General features: G+C 38.7%; 1 protein-coding gene across 1 annotated transcript in view; it reads right to left on the bottom strand.

Moving 5' to 3' along the window:
- Positions 1-7,879: 7,879 nt before the first annotated feature.
- The window catches only part of LOC133579707 (bifunctional 3'-phosphoadenosine 5'-phosphosulfate synthase 2-like), an 84,094-nt gene continuing 65,594 nt past the window's right edge, over positions 7,880-26,379 (bottom strand). The window contains exons 9-12 of the mRNA XM_061934114.1: positions 25,083-25,218; positions 15,796-16,064; positions 15,504-15,733; positions 7,880-8,562 (exon numbers count right to left, since the gene is read on the bottom strand). Of these exons, the coding sequence (XP_061790098.1) occupies positions 8,421-8,562; positions 15,504-15,733; positions 15,796-16,064; positions 25,083-25,218 (777 nt within the window). The 3' untranslated portion in view covers positions 7,880-8,420. The remainder of the gene's footprint in view (positions 8,563-15,503; positions 15,734-15,795; positions 16,065-25,082; positions 25,219-26,379) is intronic.

Raw genomic sequence — 26,379 nt, forward strand, 5'->3', positions numbered from 1 at the left:
AGAGCGTTCCACAGACTGGGAGCGGCGGAGCAGAAAGCCCCGGTCGTGTGGAGGATTTGGGGGTGAGTAGTTCTTTGAGGTAGAGGGGGGGCATTTCCATGGAGGCACTGGTGGGTTAGTAGGGAGACTTTATATTTAACCCTGAGTGGAACAGGAAGCCAGTGAAAGGAACTTTGAATGCTCCAGGATACCAAAACATTTTGGACAATTCCATGCTCCCAACCTTGTGGGAGCAGTTTGTAGCGGGCCCCTTGCTCTTCCAACACGACTGTGCACCAGTCCAGCAAGGTCCGTAAAGACGTGGATGACAAGAGTCTGGTGTGGGTGAACTTGACTGGCCTGCACAGAGTCCTGACCTGAACACCTTTGGGATGAATTAGAACGGAGACTGTGAGCCAGGCCTCAATTGGTGACCTCGCCAATGCACTGTTGGAAGAATTGTCAAAAATCCCTGTGTGTAGTGTTTTAGTTCTTGTCTTGCGCTCCTATTTTGGTGGCTTTTTCTCTTTTGTTGGTATTTTCCTGCAGCAGTATCATATCTTATATTTCCCGCATCTACTTTGTAATAGCAATCAAGAATATTTCAGTTGTTTGTATCCTTCTTTGTGGGGACATTGTTGATTGTCATGTCATGTTCGGATGTACTTTGTGGACGTCGTCTTTGCTCCACGGTAAGTCTTTGCTGTCGTCCAGCATTCTGTTTTTGTTTACTTCGTAGCCAGTTCAGTTTAACTTTCGTTCTGTATAGCCTTCCCTAAGCTTCAATGCCTTTTCTTAGAGGCATTCACCTTTTGTTTATTTTTGGTTTAAGCATAAGACACCTTTTTACCTGCATTTACAAAGCAATTAGCTACCGGCTGCCACCTACTGATATGGAAGAGTATTACACGGTCACTCTGCCGAGCTCGGGACGCTCAACAACAACACATCACTTGCAGACTATAATTACTGGTTTGCAAATAATATTTTTGCACAGTGGTTGAAAAACACTGCGCTAGACAACGGCATATTATTTGCAGATTATAAATATTGATTTGCAAATAATATTTTTTGGGACCAATTAGGTGAAGTTGCATAATTTCCCACGGCACACCAGACAACATCTCACGGCACACTAGTGTGCCGCGGCACAGTGGTTGAAAAACACTGATATAGAGTATGTAGGTCTTAAGCCAGCATAGACGAGTCAAAGTGTTCAGAAACTAGGCCTAAAACCCTTCATTTGCCAGCATTTTCTGTTTGTTTTGCACCAGAGTTGTCCTGCAGAGGGCGCCATCGTGCTTTAACCTTTGCAGCCCGACCTTTGACCTCCAAGTTGATAAGCACACCGTGGACCTTGCGCTCAAGTCAAACATCAACTCGTCACAAAACGCCACACACGCTTCATGACAGCAAACAGGTTTTTATTCATCATTATTACACAATTTGACATTCACATCTTCATCCTCCTATTGCAAGGCGCCAGAATGCCCGTCTTACACACACACACACACACACACACACACACACACACACACACACACACACACACACACACACACACACCACACTTTCAGTGTTAGAGGAAGGCACTCAGTCGTTGCACAGTATGTATGTATACATCACTCAGCAGGCACAAGACATTGAAACAACGTTGAGAACTTGTTGAATGAAGTCCTGATGTTGACAACTCAAACATGACTTTGAAACAACATGCTTTTTCACCATTTTTGATTTCACCATTGAAATTTGGTCATTTTCCAACCAATATTCTACAACACAAATACAACGTTGAAACAACATGCTTTTTGACAACGTTTAATCAATGTTGGGTTCTGACGTTGATTTGACCGTTGAATTTTGGTCATTTTCCAACATAAATATAACGTTGAAACAACATGCTTTTTGACAACGTTTAATCAATGTTGGGTTCTGATGTTGATTTGACCGTTGAATTTTGGTCATTTTCCAACACAAATACAACATTGAAACAACCTGCTTTTTGACAATGTTTAACCAAAGTGTTGGTTTCTGACGTTGATTTGACCACTGAATTTTGGTCATTTTCCAACCATTATTTTCCAACACAAATACAACGTTGAAACAACATGCTTTATGACATCGTTTAATCAATGTTGGGTTCTGATGTTGATTTGACCATTGAATTTTGGTCATTTTCCAACACAAATACAACGTTGAAACAACATGCTTTTTGACGACGTTTAATCAATGTTGGGTTCTGACGTTGATTTGACCATTGAATTTTGGTAATTTCCCAACCAATATTCTACAACACAAATACAACGTTGAAACAACATGCTTTTTGACAACGTTTAATCAATGTTGGGTTCTGATGTTGATTTGACCATTGAATTTTGGTCATTTTCCAACACAAATAAAACGTTTTATCAATGTTGGGTTCTGACCTTGAGTTGACCATTACATATTGGTCATTTTCCAACACTAATACAACGTTGAAATACCATGCTTTTTGACAACGTTTAATCAATGTTGGGTTCTGACCTTGATTTGACCATTACATTTTGGTCATTTTCCAACACAAATACAACGTTGAAACAACATGCTTTTTGACGACGTTTAATCAATGTTGGGTTCTGACGTTGATTTGACCGTTGAATTTTGGTCATTTTCCAACACAAATACAACGTTGAAACAACATGCTTTTTGACGTTTAATCAATGTTGGGTTCTGAGGTTGATTTGACCATTGAATTTTGGTCATTTTCCAAACAATATTTTACAACCCAAACACAAAGTTGAAACAACATGCTTTTTGACAACATTTAATCAATGTTGGGTTCTGATGTTGATTTGACCATTGAAATTTGGTCATTTTCCAACACAAATACAACGTTGAAACAACATGCTTTTTGATGCCGTTTAATCAATGTTCGGGTTCTGACCTTGATTTGACCATTGAATTTTGGTAATTTCCCAATCAATATTCTACAACACAAATACAACGTTGAAACAACATGCTTTTTGACGACGTTTAATCAATGTTGGGTTCTGATGTTGATTTGACCATTGAATTTTGGTCATTTTCTAAACAATATTCTACAACACAAATACAACGTTGAAACAACATGCTTTTTGACGTTTATCAATGTTGGGTTCTGAGGTTGATTTGACCATTGAATTTTGGTCATTTTCCAACAAATATTTTCTAACACAAATACAACGTTGAAACAACATGCTTTATGACGACGTTTAATCAATGTTGGGTTCTGACCTTGAGTTGACCATTGAAATTTGGTCATTTCCCAACACAAATACAACGTTGAAACAACATGCTTTTTGACAACGTTTAATCAATGTTGGGTTCTGATGTTGATTTGACCATTGAATTTTGGTCATTTTCCAACCAATATTCTACAACACAAATACGTTGAAACAACATGCTTTTTGACGACGTTTAATCAATGTTGGGTTCTGACGTTGATTTGACCATTGAAATTTGGTCATTTTCCAACACAAATACAACGTTGAAACAACATGCTTTTTGACGACGTTTAATCAATGTTGGGTTCTGATGTTGATTTAACCATTGAATTTTGGTCATTTTCCAACACAAATACAATGTTGAAACAACATGCTTTTTGACGACGTTTAATCAATTTTCGGGTTCTGACCTTGATTTGACCATTGAATTTTGGTCATTTTCCAAACAATATTCTACAACACAAACACAACGTTGAAACAACATGCTTTTTGACAACGTTTAATCAATGTTGGTTTCTGACGTTGATTTGACCACTGAATTTTGGTCATTTTCCAACATAAATACAACGTTGAAATACAATACTTTTTGACGACGTTTAATCAATGTTGGGTTCTGACGTTGATTTTGACCATTGAATTTTGGTCATTTTCAAACACAAATAAAACATTTTATCAATGTTGGGTTCTGACCTTGAGTTGACCATTACATATTGGTCATTTCCCAACACAAATACAACGTTGAAACAACATGCTTTTTGACAACGTTTAATCAATGTTGGGTTCTGATGTTGATTTGACCATTGAATTTTGGTCATTTTCCAATCAATATTCTACAACACAAACACAACGTTGAAACAACATGCTTTTTGACGACGTTTAATCAATGTTGGGTTCTGACGTTGATTTGACCATTGAATTTTGGTCATTTTCCAACATAAATACAACGTTGAAACATGCTTTCTGACAATGTTTAACCAAAGTGTTGGTTTCTGACGTTGATTTGACCACTGAATTTTGGTCATTTTCCAACATAAATACAACGTTGAAACAACATGCTTTTTGACGACATTTAATCAATGTTGAGTTCTGACGTTGATTTGACCATTGAATTTTGGTCATTTTCCAACAAATATTTTCCAACACAACTACAACGTTGAAACAACATGCTTTTTGACTACGTTGAATCAATGTCAGGTTTGATGTTGATTTGACCATTGAAATTTGGTCATTTTCCAACACAAATAAAACGTTTTATCAACGTTGGGTTCTGACCTTGAGTTGACCATTACATATTGGTCATTTCCCAACACAAATACAACGTTGAAACAACATGCTTTTTGACGACATTTAATCAATGTTGGGTTCTGACGTTGATTTAACCATTGAATTTTGGTCATTTTCCAACCAATATTTTACAACACAAATACAACGCTGAAACAACATGCTTTATGACGACGTTTAATCAATGTTGGGTTCTGACCTTGAATTGACCATTGAATTTTGGTCATTTTCCAACACAAATACAACGTTGAAACAACATGTTTTATGACGACGTTTAATCAATGTTGGGTTCTGACCTTGAGTTGACCATTGAATTTTGGTCATTTTCCAACACAAATATAACGTTGAAACAACATGCTTTTTGACAACGTTTAATCAATGTTGGGTTCTGACGTTGATTTGACCATTGAATTTTGGTCATTTTCCAACATAAATATAACGTTGAAACAACATGCTTTTTGACAACGTTTAATCAATGTTGGGTTCTGATGTTGATTTGACCATTGAATTTTGGTCATTTTCCAACACAAATACAACGTTGAAACATGCTTTTTGACAATGTTTAACCAAAGTGTTGGTTTCTGACGTTGATTTGACCATTGAATTTTGGTCATTTTCCAACATAAATACAACATTGAAATACCATGCTTTTTGACGTTTTATCAATGTTGGGATCTGACGTTAATTTGACCGTTGAATTTTGGTCATTTTCCAACACAAACACAACGTTGAAACAACATGCTTTTTGACAATGTTTTATCAATGTTGTGTTCTGACGTTGATTTGACCGTTGAAATTTGGTCATTTCCCAACCAATATTCTACAACACAAACACAACGTTGAAACAACATGCTTTTTGACAACGTTTTATCAATGTTGGGATCTGACGTTAATTTGACCGTTGAATTTTGGTCATTTTCCAACACAAATACAACGTTGAAACAACATGCTTTTTGACGACTTTTAATCAATGTTGGGTTCTGACGTTGATTTGACCACTGAATTTTGGTCACTTTCCAAAACAAATAAAACGTTTTATCAATGTTGGGTTCTGACCTTGAGTTGACCATTACATATTGGTCATTTTCCAACACAAATACAACGTTGAAACAACATGCTTTTTGATGACATTTAATCAATGTTGGGTTCTGACGTTGATTTGACCATTGCATTTTGGTCATTTTCCAACACAAATAAAATGTTTTATCAATGTTGGGTTCTGACCTTGAGTTGACCATTACATATTGGTAATTTCCCAACACAAATACAACGTTGAAACAACATGCTTTTTGACAACGTTTAATCAATGTTGGGTTCTGACGTCGATTTGACCATTGAATTTTGGTCATTTTCCAACCAATATTTTCCAACACAAATACAACGTTGAAACAACATGCTTTATGACGACGTTTAATCAATGTTGGGTTCTGACCTTGAGTTGACCATTGAAATTTTGGTCATTTTCCAACACAAATACAACGTTGAAACAACATGCTTTTTGACGACGTTTAATCAATGTTGGGTTCTGACTTTGATTTGACCATTGAATTTTGGTCATTTTCCAACACAAATAAAACGTTTTATCAATGTTGGGTTCTGACCTTGAATTGACCATTACATATTGGTCATTTTCCAACACAAATACAACGTTGAAACACGTTGGGTTCTGATGTTGATTTGACCATTGAATTTTGGTCATTTTCCAACCAATATTCTACAACACAAATACGTTGAAACAACATGCTTTTTTGACGACGTTTAATCAATGTTGGGTTCTGACGTCGATTTGACCATTGAAATTTGGTCATTTTCCAACACAAATACAATGTTGAAACAACATGCTTTTTGACGACGTTTAATCAATGTTGGGTTCTGACGTTGATTTGACCATTGAATTTTGGTCATTTTCCAACATAAATACAACGTTGAAATACCATGCTTTTTGACAACGTTTTATCAATGTTGGGATCTGACGTTAATTTGACCGTTGAATTTTGGTCATTTTCCAACACAAATACAACGTTGAAACAACATGCTTTTTGACGACTTTTAATCAATGTTGGGTTCTGACGTTGATTTGACCATTGAATTTTGGTCACTTTCCAAAACAAATAAAACGTTTTATCAATGTTGGGTTCTGACCTTGAGTTGACCATTACATATTGGTCATTTTCCAACACAAATACAATGCTGAAACAACATGCTTTTTGACGACGTTTAATCAATGTTGGGTTCTGACATTGATTTGACCATTGACTTTTGGTCATTTTCCAACACGTACAAAACGTTTTATCAATGTTGGGTTCTGACCTTGAGTTGACCATTACATATTGGTAATTTCCCAACACAAATACAACGTTGAAACAACATGCTTTTTGACGACGTTTAATCAATGTTGGGTTCTGACGTTGATTTGACCATTGAATTTTGGTCATTTTCCAACATAAATAAAACGTTTTATCAATGTTGGGTTCTGACCTTGAGTTGACCATTACATATTGGTCATTTTCCAACACAAATACGTTGAAACAACATGCTTTTTGACTACCTTTAATCAATGTTGGGTTCTGACGTTGATTTTGACCATTGAATTTTGGTCATTTTCCAACACAAATAAAACGTTTTATCAATGTTGGGTTCTGACCTTGAGTTGACCATTACATATTGGTCATTTTCCAACACAAATACGTTGAAACAACATGCTTTTTGACTACCTTTAATCAATGTTGGGTTCTGACGTTGATTTTGACCATTGAATTTTGGTCATTTTCCAACACAAATAAAACGTTTTATCAATGTTGGGTTCTGACTTTGAGTTGACCATTACATATTGGTCATTTTCCAACACAAATACAACGTTGAAACAACATGCTTTTTGACGACGTTTAATCAATGTTGGGTTCTGACGTTGATTTGACCATTGAAATTTGGTCATTTTCCAACACAAATACAACGTTAAAATAACGTGCTTTTTGAGGACATTATTATCAATGTAGAGTTCTGACCTTGATATGACCTATGAAACGTGGATCCATTGTTAGAAACCAACGTTGTCTCAATGAACAAATACAACTATTTTGCAACGTTAATGGACATGGTGCAAAATCAACGTTGGATCAATGTCTCGTGCCTGCTGGGGTGGGCGGATCGAGCCAAATACCGATAGTCTTGATATCAAAAATATTTGTGCTGTGTTTTATTCTGATTATCATCTGGATCAACACGTTTTAAAGCAAAATTGTAAAATCATTCAATGGCCTGGTGTTTACCCTGTAACAGATTGATATCAACATTGGCAGTATCAGCCACCCTTGCTATGTACTGTATGAAAACAACTGCTTATCTCAGCTTCCTGTTAAAGGTGACAACAATTGTAATTGTTGAGACGAGAGGTTTTATTTTGTGTCAAATATGCCAAACAAGCACCTGATGTATGCTGTACTCACACGACTTGTTGAAAGGCGTTCACACACACGTATGAAAAGGTTTCGGCACTTAAGGTAGTGATGGCATTGTTAAGGCAAACAAGTCTTAAAATCATGAAATGAAGCGTATCCTTCAGAAAGTACATCAACATCCCCCAAATAGCAAGTTAAAAATATACATTAAATTCTTATTTCTAGTTACTTCCGATGCATAAAAAGACATATTCCCACGCAGCGTTCCTAGGTGGAACAACCGCGCTAAGGTAAGTGCGCGGCCTTAGACTAAGTGTAATAAACTGCTAAGGTAAGTGCGCTGCCTCCGACTAAGTGTAATAAACTGCCGTGGATTCATAACTCGCACAATTTTCAGAAAGGAATGCAGAAATGCTTCAAAGTATTTGGATTTGGCAAAAAAGTTTCCCCCGACACCCACCTCACTTAGTGACCCGAGTCACCTCAATTCAGCACTCCACGTTATCCTTTAGCAGCCCATTTACTTGTCCTTGTGCAGGGAGTTGTAGTAGTCCACCAGAACCTTCCAGGCCTTGGGGGCCATGAAACCATCCGGCGGGTTGTCTCCGCTGCGGGCCAAGTTCCTCATCTTGGTTCCGGAGATGAACTCAAAGTCAGCATGACTAAACGGGAAGAGAAACGCGGGACGGTTAGATTCCTGCAAGATGAGATGTATGAAGACTACTAGTACAAACCCCGTTTCCATATGAGTTGGGAAATTGGATGTAAATATAAACGGAATACAATGATTTGCAAATCATTGTATTCCGTTTATATTTACATCTAACACAAATTCCCAACTCATATGGAAACGGGGTTTGTACAACATAGGCTATGTTACTCTCTATACATATGTCATGTATGAAGACTACTATTAGAACATAGGCTCTGTTACTCCATACTTGCCAACCTTGAGACCTCCGATTTCGGGAGGTGGGGGGAGGGGGGTGTGGGTGGGCGTGGTCGGGGTGGGACGGGGGCGTGGTTGGGGGCGTGGCTAAAAGGGGAGGAGTATATTTACAGCTAGAATTCACCAAGTCAAGTATTTCATAGATTATATATATATATATATATATATATATTAGAGATGCGCGGATAGGCAATTATTTCATCCGCAACCGCATCAGAAAGTCGTCAACCATCCGCCATCCACCCGATGTAACATTTGATCAGAACCGCACCCGCCCGTTGTTATATATCTAATATAGACGATGCAAGGCATTAGTGAGGTTATAAAGCTTTTGCCTGTTAAAGAAAGGAGACTGATCCAATGCAGCACAGACATTCAATGCGTGCCACGCTGTCACGACCCAGACGCACACCAGTGCGCAATCCTATGGGAGCCGCGCTGAGCGCACCTCCAAGCGCGTCTCGCTGCCGGCGACGGCCGGGTATGGGCCCGACGCTCCAGCGCCATCCATTTTCAGGGCTAGTTGATTCGGCAGGTGGGTTGTTACACACTCCTTAGCGGGTTTCGACTTCCATGGCCACCGTCCTGCTGTCTATATCAACCAGGGTGAGCCCCACCCCTTTCGTGAGCGCACTGCGCGCGGAGTGACCCCTGTTACGCGCCCCCGGCAACAGGGGTGGCGGGCAGGTAAGCTGCGCGGGCGGAGCGCGCGGAGTGACCCCTGTTACGAGCCCCCGGCCACGGGGGTGGCGGGCAGGTAAGCTGCTTACCTGCTGCGCGTGACGCCGGCCGCGGCGAAGGCGGACGAGGCGGGGTGTCGGTGCGGTGGGCGCGGTGGTGACCCTGGACGTGCGTCGGGCCCTTCTCGCGGATCGCCTCAGCTACGGCTCCCGGTGGGGCCCTCTCGGGGGAAGGGGCCTCGGTCCCGGACCCCGGCGAGGCGTCCCTTCTCCGCTCCGTAAAAGTGTCCATCTCTTTTTTTTTTCTTCTTCTGTTGTGGCATATGCTGCAGGTGCCTGCTCGTTTTTCGTATGTGGGTAACAACATTTAACTATGTATATATATTTCCCAATTGGTTTAACTGCCACCCGCCTGAATCTATTTAAAATCAAAATTTTTTTATTTCAACTGCCCGACCCGACCCGACCCGTGGATAAAATCAAATTTTTTTTAATTTCATCCGCCCGATCCGCGGATAATCCGCAGACTCTGCGGTTGTGCCCGCAAACCGCGCATCTCTAATATATATATATATATATATATATATATATATATATATATATATATATATATATATATATATATATATATATATATATAAGAAATACTTGACGTTCAGTGAATTCTAGCTATATATATATATATATATATATATGTCTTAATAAGGTTATCCAAAAAATAGTGCTCGATACCGTAGTAGAGCGCAATATATGTATGTGTGGGAAAAAAATCACAAGACTATTTCATCTCTACAGGCCTGTTTCATGAGGGGGGGTACCCTCAATCATCAGGAGATTTTAATGGGAGCATTCGCATACCATGGTTTATATAGGGCACAGAGTGGGTGGGTACAGGCTGGCCTAGGGGCGTGGTGATTGGCTCATGTGTTACCTAGGAGGTGTTTCCGTCTATGGCGGCATGTTGTTACAATTTCGCTGCGCTTGTTGAGGGATGACAGGTCTGGACGGTAAATAATAAACAGTTTCTCTTTCAAGCATAGGTTGCATCTTTTATTACCACTATTGTAAGGTGTGCTGGATGCAAGAATTTGCCATGTTATTGAATATTCAACATTATTGTCTTTGAGGTCCCAAATGTGTTTGCTGAGTTCTGTGGTATTTCGCAGGTTTTTGTTCCTGAAAGAAGCCTTGTGGTTGTTCCATCTGGTTTTGAATTCTCCCTCGGATAATCCTACATATGTGTCGGATGTGTTAATGTCCTTGCGTATTACCTTAGATTGGTAGACAACTGATGTTTGTAAGCACCCCCCGTTGAGAGGGCAATCAGGTTTCTTTCGACAGTTACATCCTTTGTTGGTTTTGGAGTCGCTCTGTCTGGGGGCCGACGGCTCATTTGCAATTGTTTTGTTGTGGTTTGAGATGATTTGTCGTATATTGTTCATGCAGCTGTAGCTCAATTTAATGTTGTTCTTGTTGAATACTTTTCTTAGGTTGTTGTCTTTGGGAAAGTGTTTGTCAATCAGGTTGAGGAATTTGTGTCCAATGTTAGTTGAGACATTTTTGCTGTATGGGGGGTTGTACCAGATGATGTCGTTTCGTTTTCTGTTCTTTTTTGGCTGGTTTCCTGGCGTGGGTTCATAGGTGAGGGTGAAATTGTATCCGCTTTCATCAAGGGCTTTTTGGTACGGGGGGGTTGCTTGGTCAAATTCAGCTTTGCTAGATGACAGCATCGATAGCCTTTTATTGATTCCGGTATATATACATATATATATACGTATATATATATTTATTTTATTATATATATATATATAAAATAAATACTTGAATTTCAGTGTTCATTTATTTACACATATACACACACATAACACTCATCTACTCATTGTTGAGTTAAGGGTTGAATTGTCCATCCTTGTTCTATTCTCTGTCACTATTTTTCTAAGCATGCTGAACACCCTCTCTGATGATGCATTGCTGTGTGGCACGCACAAAAGTGCTTTCATCAAATGCACTAGATGGCAGTATTGTCCTGTTTAAGAGTGTCACAACATTGCTGTTTACGGCAGACAAACTGCTTTACGGTAGACAAAAACTTGACTTGCTGTTGTTGTGTGTTGTTACCGCGCTGGGAGGACGTTAATGAAACTGCCTAACAATAAACCCACATAAGAAACCAAGAACTCGCCCTCCATCATTCTACAGTTATAACGTGATTGGGCAGGCACGCTGTTTATATTGTGGGTTAGTCCGCCTGAATTTCGGGAGATTTTCGGGAGAAAATTTGTCCCGGGAGGTTTTCGGGAGAGGCGCTGAATTTCGGGAGTCTCCCGGAAAATCCGGGAGGGTTGGCAAGTATGTGTTACTCTCTATACATATGTCATGTACGAAGACTACTATTACAACATAGGCTATGTTACTCTCTATACATATGTCATGTATGAAGACTACTATTACAACATAGGCTATGTTACTCTCTATACATATGTCATGTATGAGGACTACTATTACAACATAGGCTATGTTACTCTCTATACATATGTCATGTATGAAGACTACTATTACAACATAGGCTATGTTACTCTCTATACATATGTCATGTATGAAGACTACTATTACAACATAGACTATGTTACTCTCTATACATATGTCATGTATGAAGACTACTATTACAACATAGGCTATGTTACTCTCTATACATATGTCATGTATGAAGACTACTATTACAACATAGGCTATGTTACTCTCTATACATATGTCATGTATGGAGACTACTATTAGAACATAGGCTATGTTACTCTCTATACATATGTCATGTATGAAGACTACTATTACAACATAGGCTATGTTACTCTCTATACATATGTCATGTATGAAGACTACTATTACAACATAGGCTATGTTACTCTCTATACATATGTCATGTATGAAGACTACTATTGCAACATAGGCTATGTTACTCTCTATACATATGTGATGATAAAACTATTAAAACATTGTGACCATAGGAAATAAAGGGAATACAAATAATCAGTTTTGGGGTCAAACTGTTAAAAGTTAAAAGTTAAAAGCAAGTTAAAGGTCTACTATGCAAAGCCAAAGCCATTTATCAACAACACAAATTGGTATTGTTGAGTACTGGTATCGATTTCCAGGCACTGGGAATTGGTAGGGCAGCACAGTTGTTATTATAAGCTTAGTGTTACATTTGAAATCTAAGTTTTTTAGACTTTAATATTAAACAAGTTAACATTTATTACCACATAAACACACAAAAGTATCAAAAATTGGTAATGTTGAGTACTGGTATCGATTTCCAGCCACTGGGAATTGGTAGGGCAGCACATTTGGTAATATCAGCTAAGTTTAGAATTTTAAATTTAGTTTTTTTAGACTTTAATATTAAACAAATTAACATTTAATAACACATAAACACACACAAAAGTATCGAAAATTGGTAATGTTGAGTATTGGTATCGATTTCCAGGCACTGGGAATTGGTAGGGCAGCACAGTTGTTATTATCAGCTTAGTGTTACATTTGAAATACTGTTTTTTTTAGATTTTAATATTAAACAAATTAACATTTATTACCACATAAACACACAAAAGTATCAGAAATTGGTAATGTTGAGTACTGGTATCGATTTCCAGGCACCGGGAATTGGTAGGGCAGCACAGTTGTTATTATCAATCTAATGTTACATTTGAAATCTAAGTTTTTTAGACTTTAATAATAAACAAATTATCATTTCTTACCACATAAACACACAAAAAGTATCAAAAATTGGTATTGTTGAGTACTGGTATCGATTTCCAGGCACTGGGAATTGGTAGGGCAGCACAGTTGGTAATATCAATTTAATGTTAAATTTGAAATACTGTTTTTTAGACTTTAATATTAAACAAATTAACACTCATTATCACATAAACACACACAAAAGTATCAAAAATTGGTATTGTTGAGTGTTGGTATCGATTTCCAGGCACTGGGAATTGGTAGGGCAGCACAGTTGTTATTATAAGCTTAGTGTTACATTTGAAATACTGTTTTTTTAGACTTTAATATTAAACAAGTTAACATTTATTACCACATAAACACACACAAAAGTATCAAAAATTGGTAATGTTGAGTATTGGTATCAATTTCCAGCCACTGGGAATTGGTAGGGCAGCACAGTTGTTATCATCAATTTAATCTTACATTTGAAATACTGTTTTTTAGACTTTAATATTAAACAAATTAACATTTATTACCACATAAACACACACAAAAGTATCAAAAATTGGTAATATTGAGTACTGGTATCGATTTCCAGGCACTGGGAATTGGTAGGGCAGCACAGTTGTTGCTATCAATTTAATCTTACATTTGAAATACTGTTTTTTAGACTTTAATATTAAACAAATTAACATTTATTACCACATAAACACACACAAACGTATCAAAAATTGGTATTGTTAAGTATTGGTATCTATTTCCAGGCACTGGGAATTGGTAGGGCAGCACAGTTGGTAACATCAGCTAAGTTTTACATTTTAAATCTAGTTTTTTAGACTTTAATATTAAACAAATTTACATTTATTACCACATAAACACACAAAAGTAACACAAATTGGTATTGTTGAGTATTGGTATCGATTTCCAGGCACTGGGAATTGGTAGGGCAGCACAGTTGTTATCATCAATTTAATCTTACATTTGAAATACTGTTTTTTAGACTTTAATATTAAACAAATTAACATTTATTACCATATAAACACACACAAAAGTATCAAAAATTGGTATTGTTGAGTATTGGTATCGATTTCCAGCCACTGGGAATTGGTAGGGCAGCACAGTTGTTATCATCAATTTAATCTTACATTTGAAATACTGTTTTTTAGACTTTAATATTAAACAAATTAACATTTATTAACACATAAACACACAAAAGTACCACAAATTGGTATTGTTGAGTATTGGTATCGATTTCCTGGCACTGGGAATTGGTAGGGCAGCACAGTTGGTAATATCAGCTAAGTTTTACATTTTAAATCTAGTTTTTTAGACTTTAATATTAAACAAGTTAACATTTATTACCACATAAACACACAAAAGTACCACAAATTGGTATTGTTGAGTATTGGTATCGATTTCCAGGCACTGGGAATTGGTAGGGCAGCACAGTTGTTATTATCAGCTAAGTTTTACATTTTAAATCTAGTTTTTTAGACTTTAATATTAAACAAATTAACATTTATTACCACATAAACACACACAAAAGTATCAAAAATTGGTAATGTTGAGTATTGGTATCGATTTCCAGCCACTGGGAATCGGTAGGGCAGCACAGTTGTTATCATCAATTTAATCTTACATTTGAAATACTGTTTTTAAGACTTTAATATTAAACAAATTAACATTTATTAACACATAAACTCACACAAAAGTATCAAAAATTGGTATTGTTGAGTACTGGTATCGATTTCCAGCCACTGGGAATTGGTAGGGCAGCACAGTTGTTATTATCAGCTCAGTGTTACATTTTAAATCTAGTTTTTTAGACTTTAATATTAAACAAATTAACATTTATTACCACATAAACACACAAAAGTATCAAAAATTGGTAATATTGAGTACTGGTATCGATTTCCAGGCACTGGGAATTGGTAGGGCAGCACAGTTGTTATTATCAGCTTAGTTTTACATTTTAAATCTAGTTTTTTAGACTTTAATAATAAACAAATGAACATTTATTACTACATAAGTACCCAAAATTGGTATTGTTGAGTACTGGTATCGATTTCCAGGCACTGGTAGTTGGTATCGCATCGATTCAAACGTGAAAGGAACCCATCTCTCCAGATTGACTCTGGGATGTTGTTTGAGGCCACCTACTGGTTGCCATGGATACGTCTCTAAGCCTCAAATACATGCCGACCGTGCAATATTTGAGTGAACACGGTAATTGACCACACCTTCACCCGTCTCTACTCACCACTCCGGGTCATAAAAGTCCATCGCCTTCTTGGACTTGTTGTAGGCAGCCACCCTGAAGGGGATGATCTCCACAGAGGTGAGACCTGGAGCCATGGTGAGGACCTTGCCCCCGTGTGTGGGTTCATAAAGGTCCTGCTTAGTCTGCGGGTGAGGCATGCCCGCCGGGTCCCGGCCCACGATGTAGAAGTTGGCCCCGGCGACCATGCGGGCCCTGCAGTGCCACTGCACCTAACGGAGAGCGTTACCAGAGTCGCATAAACCCGCTGGGACCTGGGAGTGGGCGGTTTTACCTCTGTGGGTCCGGCGTACATCATCGGCGAGGGGAAGACGGCGACCACGGTGCTGGCGGCGTCCAGGACGCCTTGGTCCAGCACGGCGGCGTGCTGCCTCATGCGCCAGTCCAGGGGCACGTCGTCGTCTTTGGTCCAGCCGCCGAGCGGGTGCAGCAGGAGGACCGGGTTCTTGTAGCCTCGCCCCAGCAGACGGCGCTTGGTGTCCTGCATCAGCAGGGCGTGGCCGTTGTGGACCGGGTTGCGCAGCTGAAATGCAAATACTGCATCTGAAAAGGCAGATGCGATATCACGTTGACTTGGGATGGCATCCTTGAGAAAGACCATTTATAAACCACAGGCCCAATTTCAAACTGCGAGTGCACCACACGGCTAGTGACAGGGGGTGTGCGTTTCGCCTAAAATACGGACTTTTGTTACATCTTATGGAGAAATTGGCTTCAATATATTAACTTGTCTATGCAATGGATTCAGATATACAGTCCTATATTGTCTTCAAAGTCTCCAAACTTTGACAAAAATAGGGACTTTTGTTACATCTTATGGAGAAATTGGCTTCAATTTATTAAAGTTAAAATACCAATGATTGTCACACACACTAGGTGTGGCGAAATTATTCCCTGCATTCGACCCATCACCCTTGATCACCTCTTGGGAGGTGATCAAGGGAGCAGTGAGCAGCAGCGGTGGCCACGCCCAGGAATCATCTTTGGTGATTCAACCCCCAATTCCAACTCTTGATGCTGAGTGCCAAGCAGGGAGGTAATGGCTCCCATTTGTATAGTCTTTGGTATGACGAACTTATCTATGCAATGGATTCAGAAAGTATCCACAGCGTTGTCGACACTGCTTCCTCTCCCCTTCGCTTTCTTGTGCTTCACACCGAGAAAATTAATTGACAGGGTAAACTGTATTGTCTTCAAAGTCTCCATACTTTGACAAAAATACGGACTTTTGTTACATCTTATGGAGAAATTGGCTTCAATATATTAACTTGTCAATGTAATGGATTCAGAAAGTATCCACAGCGTTGTCGACACTGCGTTTTCTTCCGATGCACACCGAGAAAATTAATCGACGGGGTAAAGTGGATTTTGAAATTTTCTAAATTCCTAATCTTTGCAGCGACCTGGCTGTCGAAGTTAAGGAGTTTTGTGGTTTCAAACTGTGAGTGCACCACAGGGCTAGTGACAGGGGGTGTGCGTTTTCGCCAGGGCGGCTACAAAATGAAGAGGACAATTCTTAGCAAGATCGTTCTTGTTGTTGTTTTGGCTGTGAAGATAAATAAAACGTTTATCCATCACCTCTTTGTTAATTTCGTTTGATATACAGTACTATATTGTCTTCAAAGTCTCCAAACTTTGACAAAAATAGGGACTTTTGTTACATCTTATGGAGAAATTGGCTTCAATTTATTAAAGTTAAAATACCAATGATTGTCACACACACTAGGTGTGGCGAAATTATTCCCTGCATTTGACCCATCACCCTTGATCACCTCTTGGGTGGTGATCAAGGGAGCAGTGAGCAGCAGCGGTGGCCACGCCCAGGAATCATCTTTGGTGATTTAACCCCCAATTCCAACCCTTGATGCTGAGTGCCAAGCAGGGATGTAACGGCTCCCATTTTTATAGTCTTTGGTATGACGAACTTGTCTATGCAATGGATTCAGAAAGTATCCACAGCGTTGTCGACGCTGCTTCCTCTCCCCTTCGCCTTCTTCCACTGCACAACGAGAAAATTAATCGACAGGGTAAAGTGGATTTTATTTTATTTAAATTCCTAATCTTTGCAGCGACCTGGCTGTTGAAGTTAAGGAGTTTTGTGGTTTCAAACTGTGAGTGCACCACAGGGCTAGTGACAGGGGGTGTGCGTTTCGCCAGGGCGGCTACAAAATGAAGAGGACAATTCTTAGCAAGCTCGTTCTTGTTGTTGTTTTGGCTGTGAAGATAAATAAAACGTTTATCCATCACCTCTTTGTTAATTTCGTTTGATATACACTACTGTATTGTCTTCAAAGTCTCCAAACTTTGACAAAAATAGGGACTTTTGTTACATCTTATGGAGAAATTGGCTTCAATTTATTAAAGTTAAAATACCAATGATTGTCATACACACTAGGTGTGGCGAAATTATTCCCTGCATTTGACCCATCACCCTTGGGTGATCAAGGGAGCAGTGAGCAGCAGCGGTGGCCACGCCCAGGAATGATCTTTGGTGATTTAACCCCCAATTCCAACCCTTGATCCTGAGTGCCAAGCAGGGATGTAATGGCTCCCATTTTTATAGTCTTTGGTATGACGAACTTGTCTATGCAATGGATTCAGAAAGTATCCACAGCGTTGTCGACACTGCTTCCTCTCCCCTTCGCTTTCTTGTGCTTCACACCGAGAAAATTAATTGACAGGGTAAACTGTATTGTCTTCAAAGTCTCCAAACTTTGACAAAAATACGGACTTTTGTTACATCTTATGGAGAAATTAGCTTCAATATATTAACTTGTCAATGTAATGGATTCAGAAAGTATCCACAGCGTTGTCGACACTGCGTTTTCTTCCGATGCACACCGAGAAAATTAATCGACGGGGTAAAGTGGATTTTGAAATTTTTTAAAATTCCTAATCATTGCAGCGACCTGCCTGTCGAAGTTAAGGAGTTTTGTGGTTTCAAACTGCGAGTGCACCACAGGGCTAGTGACAGGGGGTGTGCGTTTTCGCCAGGGCGGCTACAAAATGAAGAGGACAATTCATCCATCACCTCTTTGTTAATTTCGTTTGATATACAGTACTGTATTGTCTTCAAAGTCTCCAAACTTTGACAAAAATACGGACTTTTGTTACATCTTATGGAGAAATTGGCTTCAATTTATCAAAGTTAAAATACCAATGATTGTCACACACACTAGGTGTGGCGAAATTATTCCCTGCATTTGACCCATCACCCTTGATCACCTCTTGGGAGGTGATCAAGGGAACAGTGAGCAGCAGCGGTGGCCACGCCCAGGAATCATCTTTGGTGATTTAACTCCCAATTCCAACCCTTGATGCTGAGTGCCAAGCAGGGAGGTAATGGCTCCCATTTTTATAGTCTTTGGTATGACGAACTTGTCTATGCAATGGATTCAGAAAGTATCCACAGCGTTGTCGACACTGCTTCCTCTCCCCTTCGCCTTCTTCCGCTGCACGAGAAAATTAATCGCCAGGGTAAAGTGGATTTTATTTTATTTTCATTCCTAATCATTGCAGCGACCTGGCTGTCGAAGTTAAGGAGTTTTGTGATTTCCAACTTTGATTGCACCACAGGGCTAGTGACAGGGGGTGTGCGTTTTCGCCAGGGCGGCTACAAATGAAGAGGACAATTCTTAGCAAGCTCGTTCTTGTTGTTGTTTTGGCTTTGATGATAAATAAAACATTTATCCATCATCCCTTTGTTAATTTTGTTTGATACACAGTACTGTATTACCCTTAATATTGTTTTCAAAGTCTACAAACCTTTACTAAAACATGGACTTTTGTTACATCTTATGGGGAAATGTGCTTTAATATACATACAAAACCCAAAACTAGTAAAGTTGTCACGTTGTGTAAATGGTAAATAAAAAGAGAATACAATGATTTGCAAATCCTTTTCAACTTATATTCAATTGAATAGACTGCAAAGACAAGATATTTCATGTTCGAACTGGTAAATTTAGTTATTTTTTGGCAAATAATCAATAACTTAGAATTTAATGGCAGCAACACATTGCAAAAAATTGGCATTTTTACCACTGTGTTACATGGCCTTTCCTTTTAACAACACTCAGTAAATATTTGGGAACTGAGGAGACACATTTTTAAGCATTTCAGGTGCAATTCTTTCCCATTCTTGCTTGATGTACAGCTTAAGTTGTTCAACAGTCCGGGGGTCTCCGTTGTGCTATTTTAGGCTTCATAATGCACCACACATTTTCAATGGGAGACAGGTCTGGACTACAGGCAGGCCAGTCTAGTACCCGCACTCTTTTACTATGAAGCCACGTTGATTGAACACGTGGCTTGGCATTGTCTTGCTGAAATAAGCAGGGGCGTCCATGGTAACAGTGCTTGGATGGCAACATATGTTGCTCCAAAACCTGTATGTACCTTTCAGCATTAATGCTGCCTTCACAGATGTGTAAGTTACCCATGTCTTGGCCACTAATACACCCCCATACCATCACACATGCTAGCTTTTCAACTTTGCGCCTATAACAATCCGGATGGTTCTATTCCTCTTTGGTCCGGAGGACACGACGTCCACAGTTCCTAAAAACAATTTGAAATGTGGACTCGTCAGACCACAGAAGACTTTTCCACTTTGCATCAGTCCATCTTAGATGAGCTCGGGCCCAGCGAAGCCGACTGCGTTTCTGGGTGTTGTTGATAAATGGCTTTTACTTTGCATAGCAGAGTTTTAACTTGCACTTACAGATGTAGCGACAAACTGTAGTTACTAACAGTGGTTTTCTGAAGTGTCCCTGAGCCCATGTGGTGATATCCTTTACACACCGATGTCGCTTTTTGATGCAGTACCGCCTGACAGATCGAAGGTCCATAATATCATTGCTTACCTGCAGTGATTTCTCCAGATTCTCTGAACATTTTGATGATATTGTGGACCGTAGATGGTGAAATCCCTAAATTCCTTGCAATAGCTGGTTGAGAAATGTTGTTCTTTGCTCAGGCATTTGTTGACAAAGTGGTGACCCTCGCCCCCGTCCTTGTTTGTGAATGACTGAGCATTTCATGGAAGCTGCTTTTATACCCAATCATGGCACCCACCTGTTGCCAATTAGCCTGTTCACATGTGGGATGTTCCAAATAAGTGTCTTTTTTGCCACTTGTGCCAGCTTATTCGAAACATGTTGCAGGCATCAAATTCCAAATGAGCTATAATTTGCACAAAAAAAAACAACGTTTCTCAGTTCGAACTTTAAGTATCTTGTCTTTGCAGTCTATTCAATTGAAAATAAGTTGAAAAGGATTTGCAAATCATTGTATTCTCTTTTTATTTACCATTTACACAACGTGACAACTTCACTGCTTTTGGGTTTTGTAACTTGTCTATTTAAATACTCTGTTCAAGAACCATAAATTGACGTTCCGTTGTACAATATCTCACAAAAGCATCACAGTAAATCTTCTTAAGGGGAAATACTACACAAAAATACTTTGGAGTAGTCAGCATACAGCTTTATAGCAGCATTTGATTACTATCCACTGAAAATGAGCCAATTAATGTCTAAATAGCTGGCAACACAAGTGAGTACCAAGATGGGAGGAGTATATTTACAGCTAGAATTCACCAAGTCAAGTATTTCATATATATATATATATATATATATATATATATATATATATATATATATATATATATATATATATATATATATATATATATATATATATAAGAAATACTTGACTTTCAGTGAATTCTAGCTATATACAGGTAAAAGCCAGTAAATTAGAATATTTTGAAAAACTTGATTTATTTCAGTAATTGCATTCAAAAGGTGTAACTTGTACATTATATTTATTCATTGCACACAGACTGATGCATTCAAATGTTTATTTCATTTAATTTTGATGATTTGAAGTGGCAACAAATGAAAATCCAAAATTCCGTGTGTCACAAAATTAGAATATTACTTAAGGCTAATACAAAAAAGAGATTTTTAGAAATGTTGGCCAACTGAAAAGTATGAAAATGAAAAATATGAGCATGTACAATACTCGGCTGCGTTGACCCTGGATCTCAGGAAACAGAGTGGACCGACACCAGCTGGACTGCTGCTGAGTGGTCCAAAGTCATGTTTTCTGACGAAAGCAAATTTTGCATTTCCTTTGGAAATCGAGGTCCCAGAGTCTGGAGGAAGACAGGAGAGGCACAGGATCCACGTTGCCTGAAGTCTAGTGTAAAGTTTCCACCATCAGTGATGGTTTGGGGTGCCATGTCATCTGCTGGTGTCGGTCCACTCTGTTTCCTGAGATCCAGGGTCAACGCAGCCGTCTACCAGCAAGTTTTAGAGCACTTCATGCTTCCTGCTGCTGACCTGCTCTATGGAGATGGAGATTTCAAGTTCCAACAGGACTTGGCGCCTGCACACAGCGCAAAATCTACCCGTGCCTGGTTTACGGACCATGGTATTTCTGTTCTAAATTGGCCCGCCAACTCCCCTGACCTTAGCCCCATAGAAAATCTGTGGGGTATTGTGAAAAGGAAGATGCAGAATGCCAGACCCAAAAACGCAGAAGAGTTGAAGGCCACTATCAGAGCAACCTGGGCTCTCATAACACCTGAGCAGTGCCAGAAACTCATCGACTCCATGCCACGCCGCATTAACGCAGTAATTGAGGCAAAAGGAGCTCCAACCAAGTATTGAGTATTGTACATGCTCATATTTTTCATTTTCATACTTTTCAGTTGGCCAACATTTCTAAAAATCCCTTTTTTGTATTAGCCTTAAGTAATATTCTAATTTTGTGACACACGGAATTTTGGATTTTCATTTGTTGCCACTTCAAATCATCAAAATTAAATGAAATAAACATTTGAATGCATCAGTCTGTGTGCAATGAATAAATATAATGTACAAGTTACACCTTTTGAATGCAATTACTGAAATAAATCAAGTTTTTCAAAATATTCTAATTTACTGGCTTTTACCTGTATATATATATATATCATGGCACCCATATATATATATATATATATATATATATATATATATATATATATATATATATATATATAAAAGAAATACTTGAATTTCAGTGTTCATTTATTTACACACATAACACTCATCTACTCATTGTTGAGTTAAGGGTTGAATTGTCCATCCTTGTTCTATTCTCTGTCACTATTTTTCTAACCATGCTGAACACCCTTTCGCAGGTACCCAGAAAGGTTTCGAGTACCACCAAAAAAAACTGAATCTCTGAAGACAGTATAAAAATCTGTGTTAAAGGTGTACAAATACTGTTTGTATAATAAGCATGTTGTTTTTTTTTACAAATGAGGGTTAAGAGTTCAGTACTAAAAAAAAAAAGAAAAGAATGTGGCTTAAGTACAGTTTTTTAATCGAGCTGCTGCATTTTTTGGTTGGGTTGTTTATTTATTTTGAGTAACTTCTATACATTTCTAAAAGGGGAGGAATGTAATAGTGATCTATGTTTGTCTGTTGCCATCTCCTGGTGAATGTTGGCTATAGCGTACTGGGGTTACTTTTTGGCTGGCCAACGATTTACGTGGTGTTGCGCACACGACGTCACTCAGGTCCGCATGGAGCTGGAGGGGGCGTGGCTTCCAGCTCCGCCTGAATTTTTCGGGAGATTTTCGGGAGAAAATTTGTCCCGGGAGGTTTTCGGGAGAGGCGCTGAATTTCGGGAGTCTTCCGGAAAATCCGGGAGGGTTGGCAAGTATGCTTTCTGAGCTCACTATGTTCACCGCTCGCTGTTCATATCCTACCAAAAGACCTACACTGTTTCAATGTCCATTTCTCTGATGATGCAATTGTTGATGACTGAAGTGCTGATATCAACCAAACCTAACCCCCAACCCCTCCACATCCCACACCCCGGATTGTAAATAATGTAAATAATTCAATGAATATACATACCTGCCAACTACTCCGGTTTTCCCGTAATTAGTACGGTTGCAGTGATAAAAAATACAGTTTTTCATTAATTAAAAAAAATAAAAAAAATGTAAGTTTTATTCACGAAATCGCGTAACAACAATGACAATCGACACTGCTTCCCGTAACTTCCTATCGAGCCATTCCGAATGCCATGCGCGAGGCTATTTATAGCACCGCTGCCAAGCACGAGGCACCTGTTGCCCATTGTTTCCAAACGAGCGAATGATCATGGAATCAGCCGGAGAAAAATCGCAAACGAGTCTTAAACCGAAAAGAAAACTGCAGTCATTCCGTGAAGAATATTCAAAAGCCTGTCCGGGAATAATTATCCGTTCCAAAAAGGGTGAAAACTACGCAAATTGCACCTTGTGCAGACAAGATTTTCCGATCGGACACGGAGGAATTAGCGATGGATTTTAGCCACAAAAAGGTAATGACACCAATGTTATCTATTGGAATTGTTTAGTACTGTTATACTGTTAAAAGTGTTTATACTGTTTATGCTTTCAAGTCCAAGTTGAAGAAATCTTGTTAAATGTTGACAGCATAACTACCAAAATACAGAAGTATGTCCTTAATATTTTTGCAGTGCTATTTCTGTTGAAAAGTCAAAATGATTACATTAGAGATGTGATGTGCCACTTTTCAAGTGTCTGATGGCTTAAATACATTTTCATAAATTTTTCATATTTTGAATTCTTTTGAAAGGCTTACAAAAAAACTACATTTGAATTGTAATTCCATGCTATTGACAGGACTATTAATTTTAATGAAGTTAGCTTACCATGTTTACAGTATGATAATTGTGATAGAAATGTGAATTTTAGGCACAGAATTTTTTTTACAATTGAACAAGGCAGTAGATTATACAAGCTTGGACAGAAAGTTAATAATGACACCAATTTTTTTTTTAATGGAATTGTTTAGTACTGTTTTACCATTTGTTTACTGTAAAAAGTGTTTATACTTTCAATTAACAAATTGAAGTCTTGTGAAAGGTTGACAGGATAACTGGCATTAACTGTCAAAATAATTTCAAACTATTGAAGTTAGCTTACAGAATAAACATGTCAATCAACCCATATGATTTTTGCTGTAATATTTTTGTTTTGAAAAGTCACTGTGACTGATAGAAAAGTGATGGTTTTAGCAACATTTTAACCTGTCTGAATGCTAATAATCATTTTGCGTCGCTTCGCCCCCCTGAACCCCCCACCAGGACTTTGTCCTGGACCTACCGGGGCCTGCGGCCCCTGGACCCTGGCTACTAGGTTTTTCTGATTTCAAAAGTTGGCAGGTATGTATATACTCTGATGATTAACTTGTGTGATGACTGTATTATGATGATAGTATATATTTGTACCATGAATTGATTAACTTAAACAAGTTGAAAAACTTATTGGGGTGTTACCAATTAGTGGTCAATTGTACGGAATATGTACTAATAAAAGTTTCAATCAATCAATCAATCAATCAATGTCCATCGTGAATCCGTAATCTCTCCAAGTGACCACAAACAACGCCATGCAACTTTGAACTTTACCACTTTAACAGCTGCTCCTTCGCTATATTCTTCTGGAAGAACAAAAAAAACCCGGCGTATTCCAACTCAAACGTTTCGACGGACCTGCTTTCATGTCTTTGAACTTCTGCTTGAGCTCCCGCGGAGTGAAGCGGTACTGGTCCAGGCCGTCGTTCCACTTGATGGGCTCCAGCACCTCCAGGTCGCCGCCCACCAGCCAGTCACCGCCCTCCATCACCATCTGGGTGAGGTGTGAGAAGTCAGTTTGATGTAACGCTGCGTTCACACTTGTCATGTTTGGCATGGTAAAAAAAACAAAAAAAACCCCCCAAAGAACTCTCGTTTGGGCATCCGAACCCTGGTGTGGACAGAGACTGCTTGACGGAAGGGATCGGTTCACTTGGGTTCAATTGTTAAGGCTACACAGACCAAAGACACGGACCATGTCATCCAAAAAGTACCGTATTTTCCGGACTATAAGGCGCACTTAAAATCCTTTTTTTCCCTCAAAACTTGACAGTGCGTCTTATAACCCAGTACGGAATAATTCTGGTTTTGCTTACATACCTCGAAGCTATTTTATTTGGTACATGGTGTAATGATAAGTGTGACCAGTAGATGGCAGTCAAACATAAGAGATAGGTGTAGACTGCACTATGACTCAAATAAACAACACCAACATTTTATATGTTCCATTGAAAATATAGAACATTACACACGGCGCTCAAAAATCTATCAAAATGTTTTAGTACGACTTTGGTAAGCTATGAAGCCACACCGCTTGATGGATTGAACCGTGCGAGTATTATTAAGGTATGTCTATCTGATAAAAATGCATTTTATCACATTTTTATTCAAACCAATATACCGTATTTTTCGTACTATAAAGTGCACTTAAAATACTTTAATTTTCTCAAAACTTGACAGTGCGTCTTATAACCCAGTACGGAATAATTCTGGTTTTGCTTACCTACCTCGAAGCAATTTTATTTGGTACATGGCGTAATGATAAGTGTGACCAGTAGATGGCAGTCACACATAAGAGATACAAGTGGACTGCAATAGGACTCAAGTAAACAACACCAACATTTTATATGTTCCATTGAAAATATAGAACATTACACACGGCGCTCAAAAATCTATCCAAATGTTTTAGTACGACTTTGGTAAGCTATGAAGCCGCACCGCTTGATGGATTGAACTGTGCCAGTATTATTACGGCGTAAAATTTGATCACATCTTTATTCAAACCAATATACCGTATTTTTCGTACTATTAAGTGCACTTAAAATACTTGAATTTTCTCAAAACTTGACAGTGCGTCTTATAACCCAGTACGGATTAATTCTGGTTTTGCTTACCGACCTCGAAGCAATTTTATTTGGTACATGGCGTAATGATA

The sequence above is a fragment of the Nerophis lumbriciformis genome, linkage group LG02 (genome assembly GCF_033978685.3).
Source record: "Nerophis lumbriciformis linkage group LG02, RoL_Nlum_v2.1, whole genome shotgun sequence".
NCBI classification, from domain to species: domain Eukaryota; kingdom Metazoa; phylum Chordata; class Actinopteri; order Syngnathiformes; family Syngnathidae; genus Nerophis; species Nerophis lumbriciformis.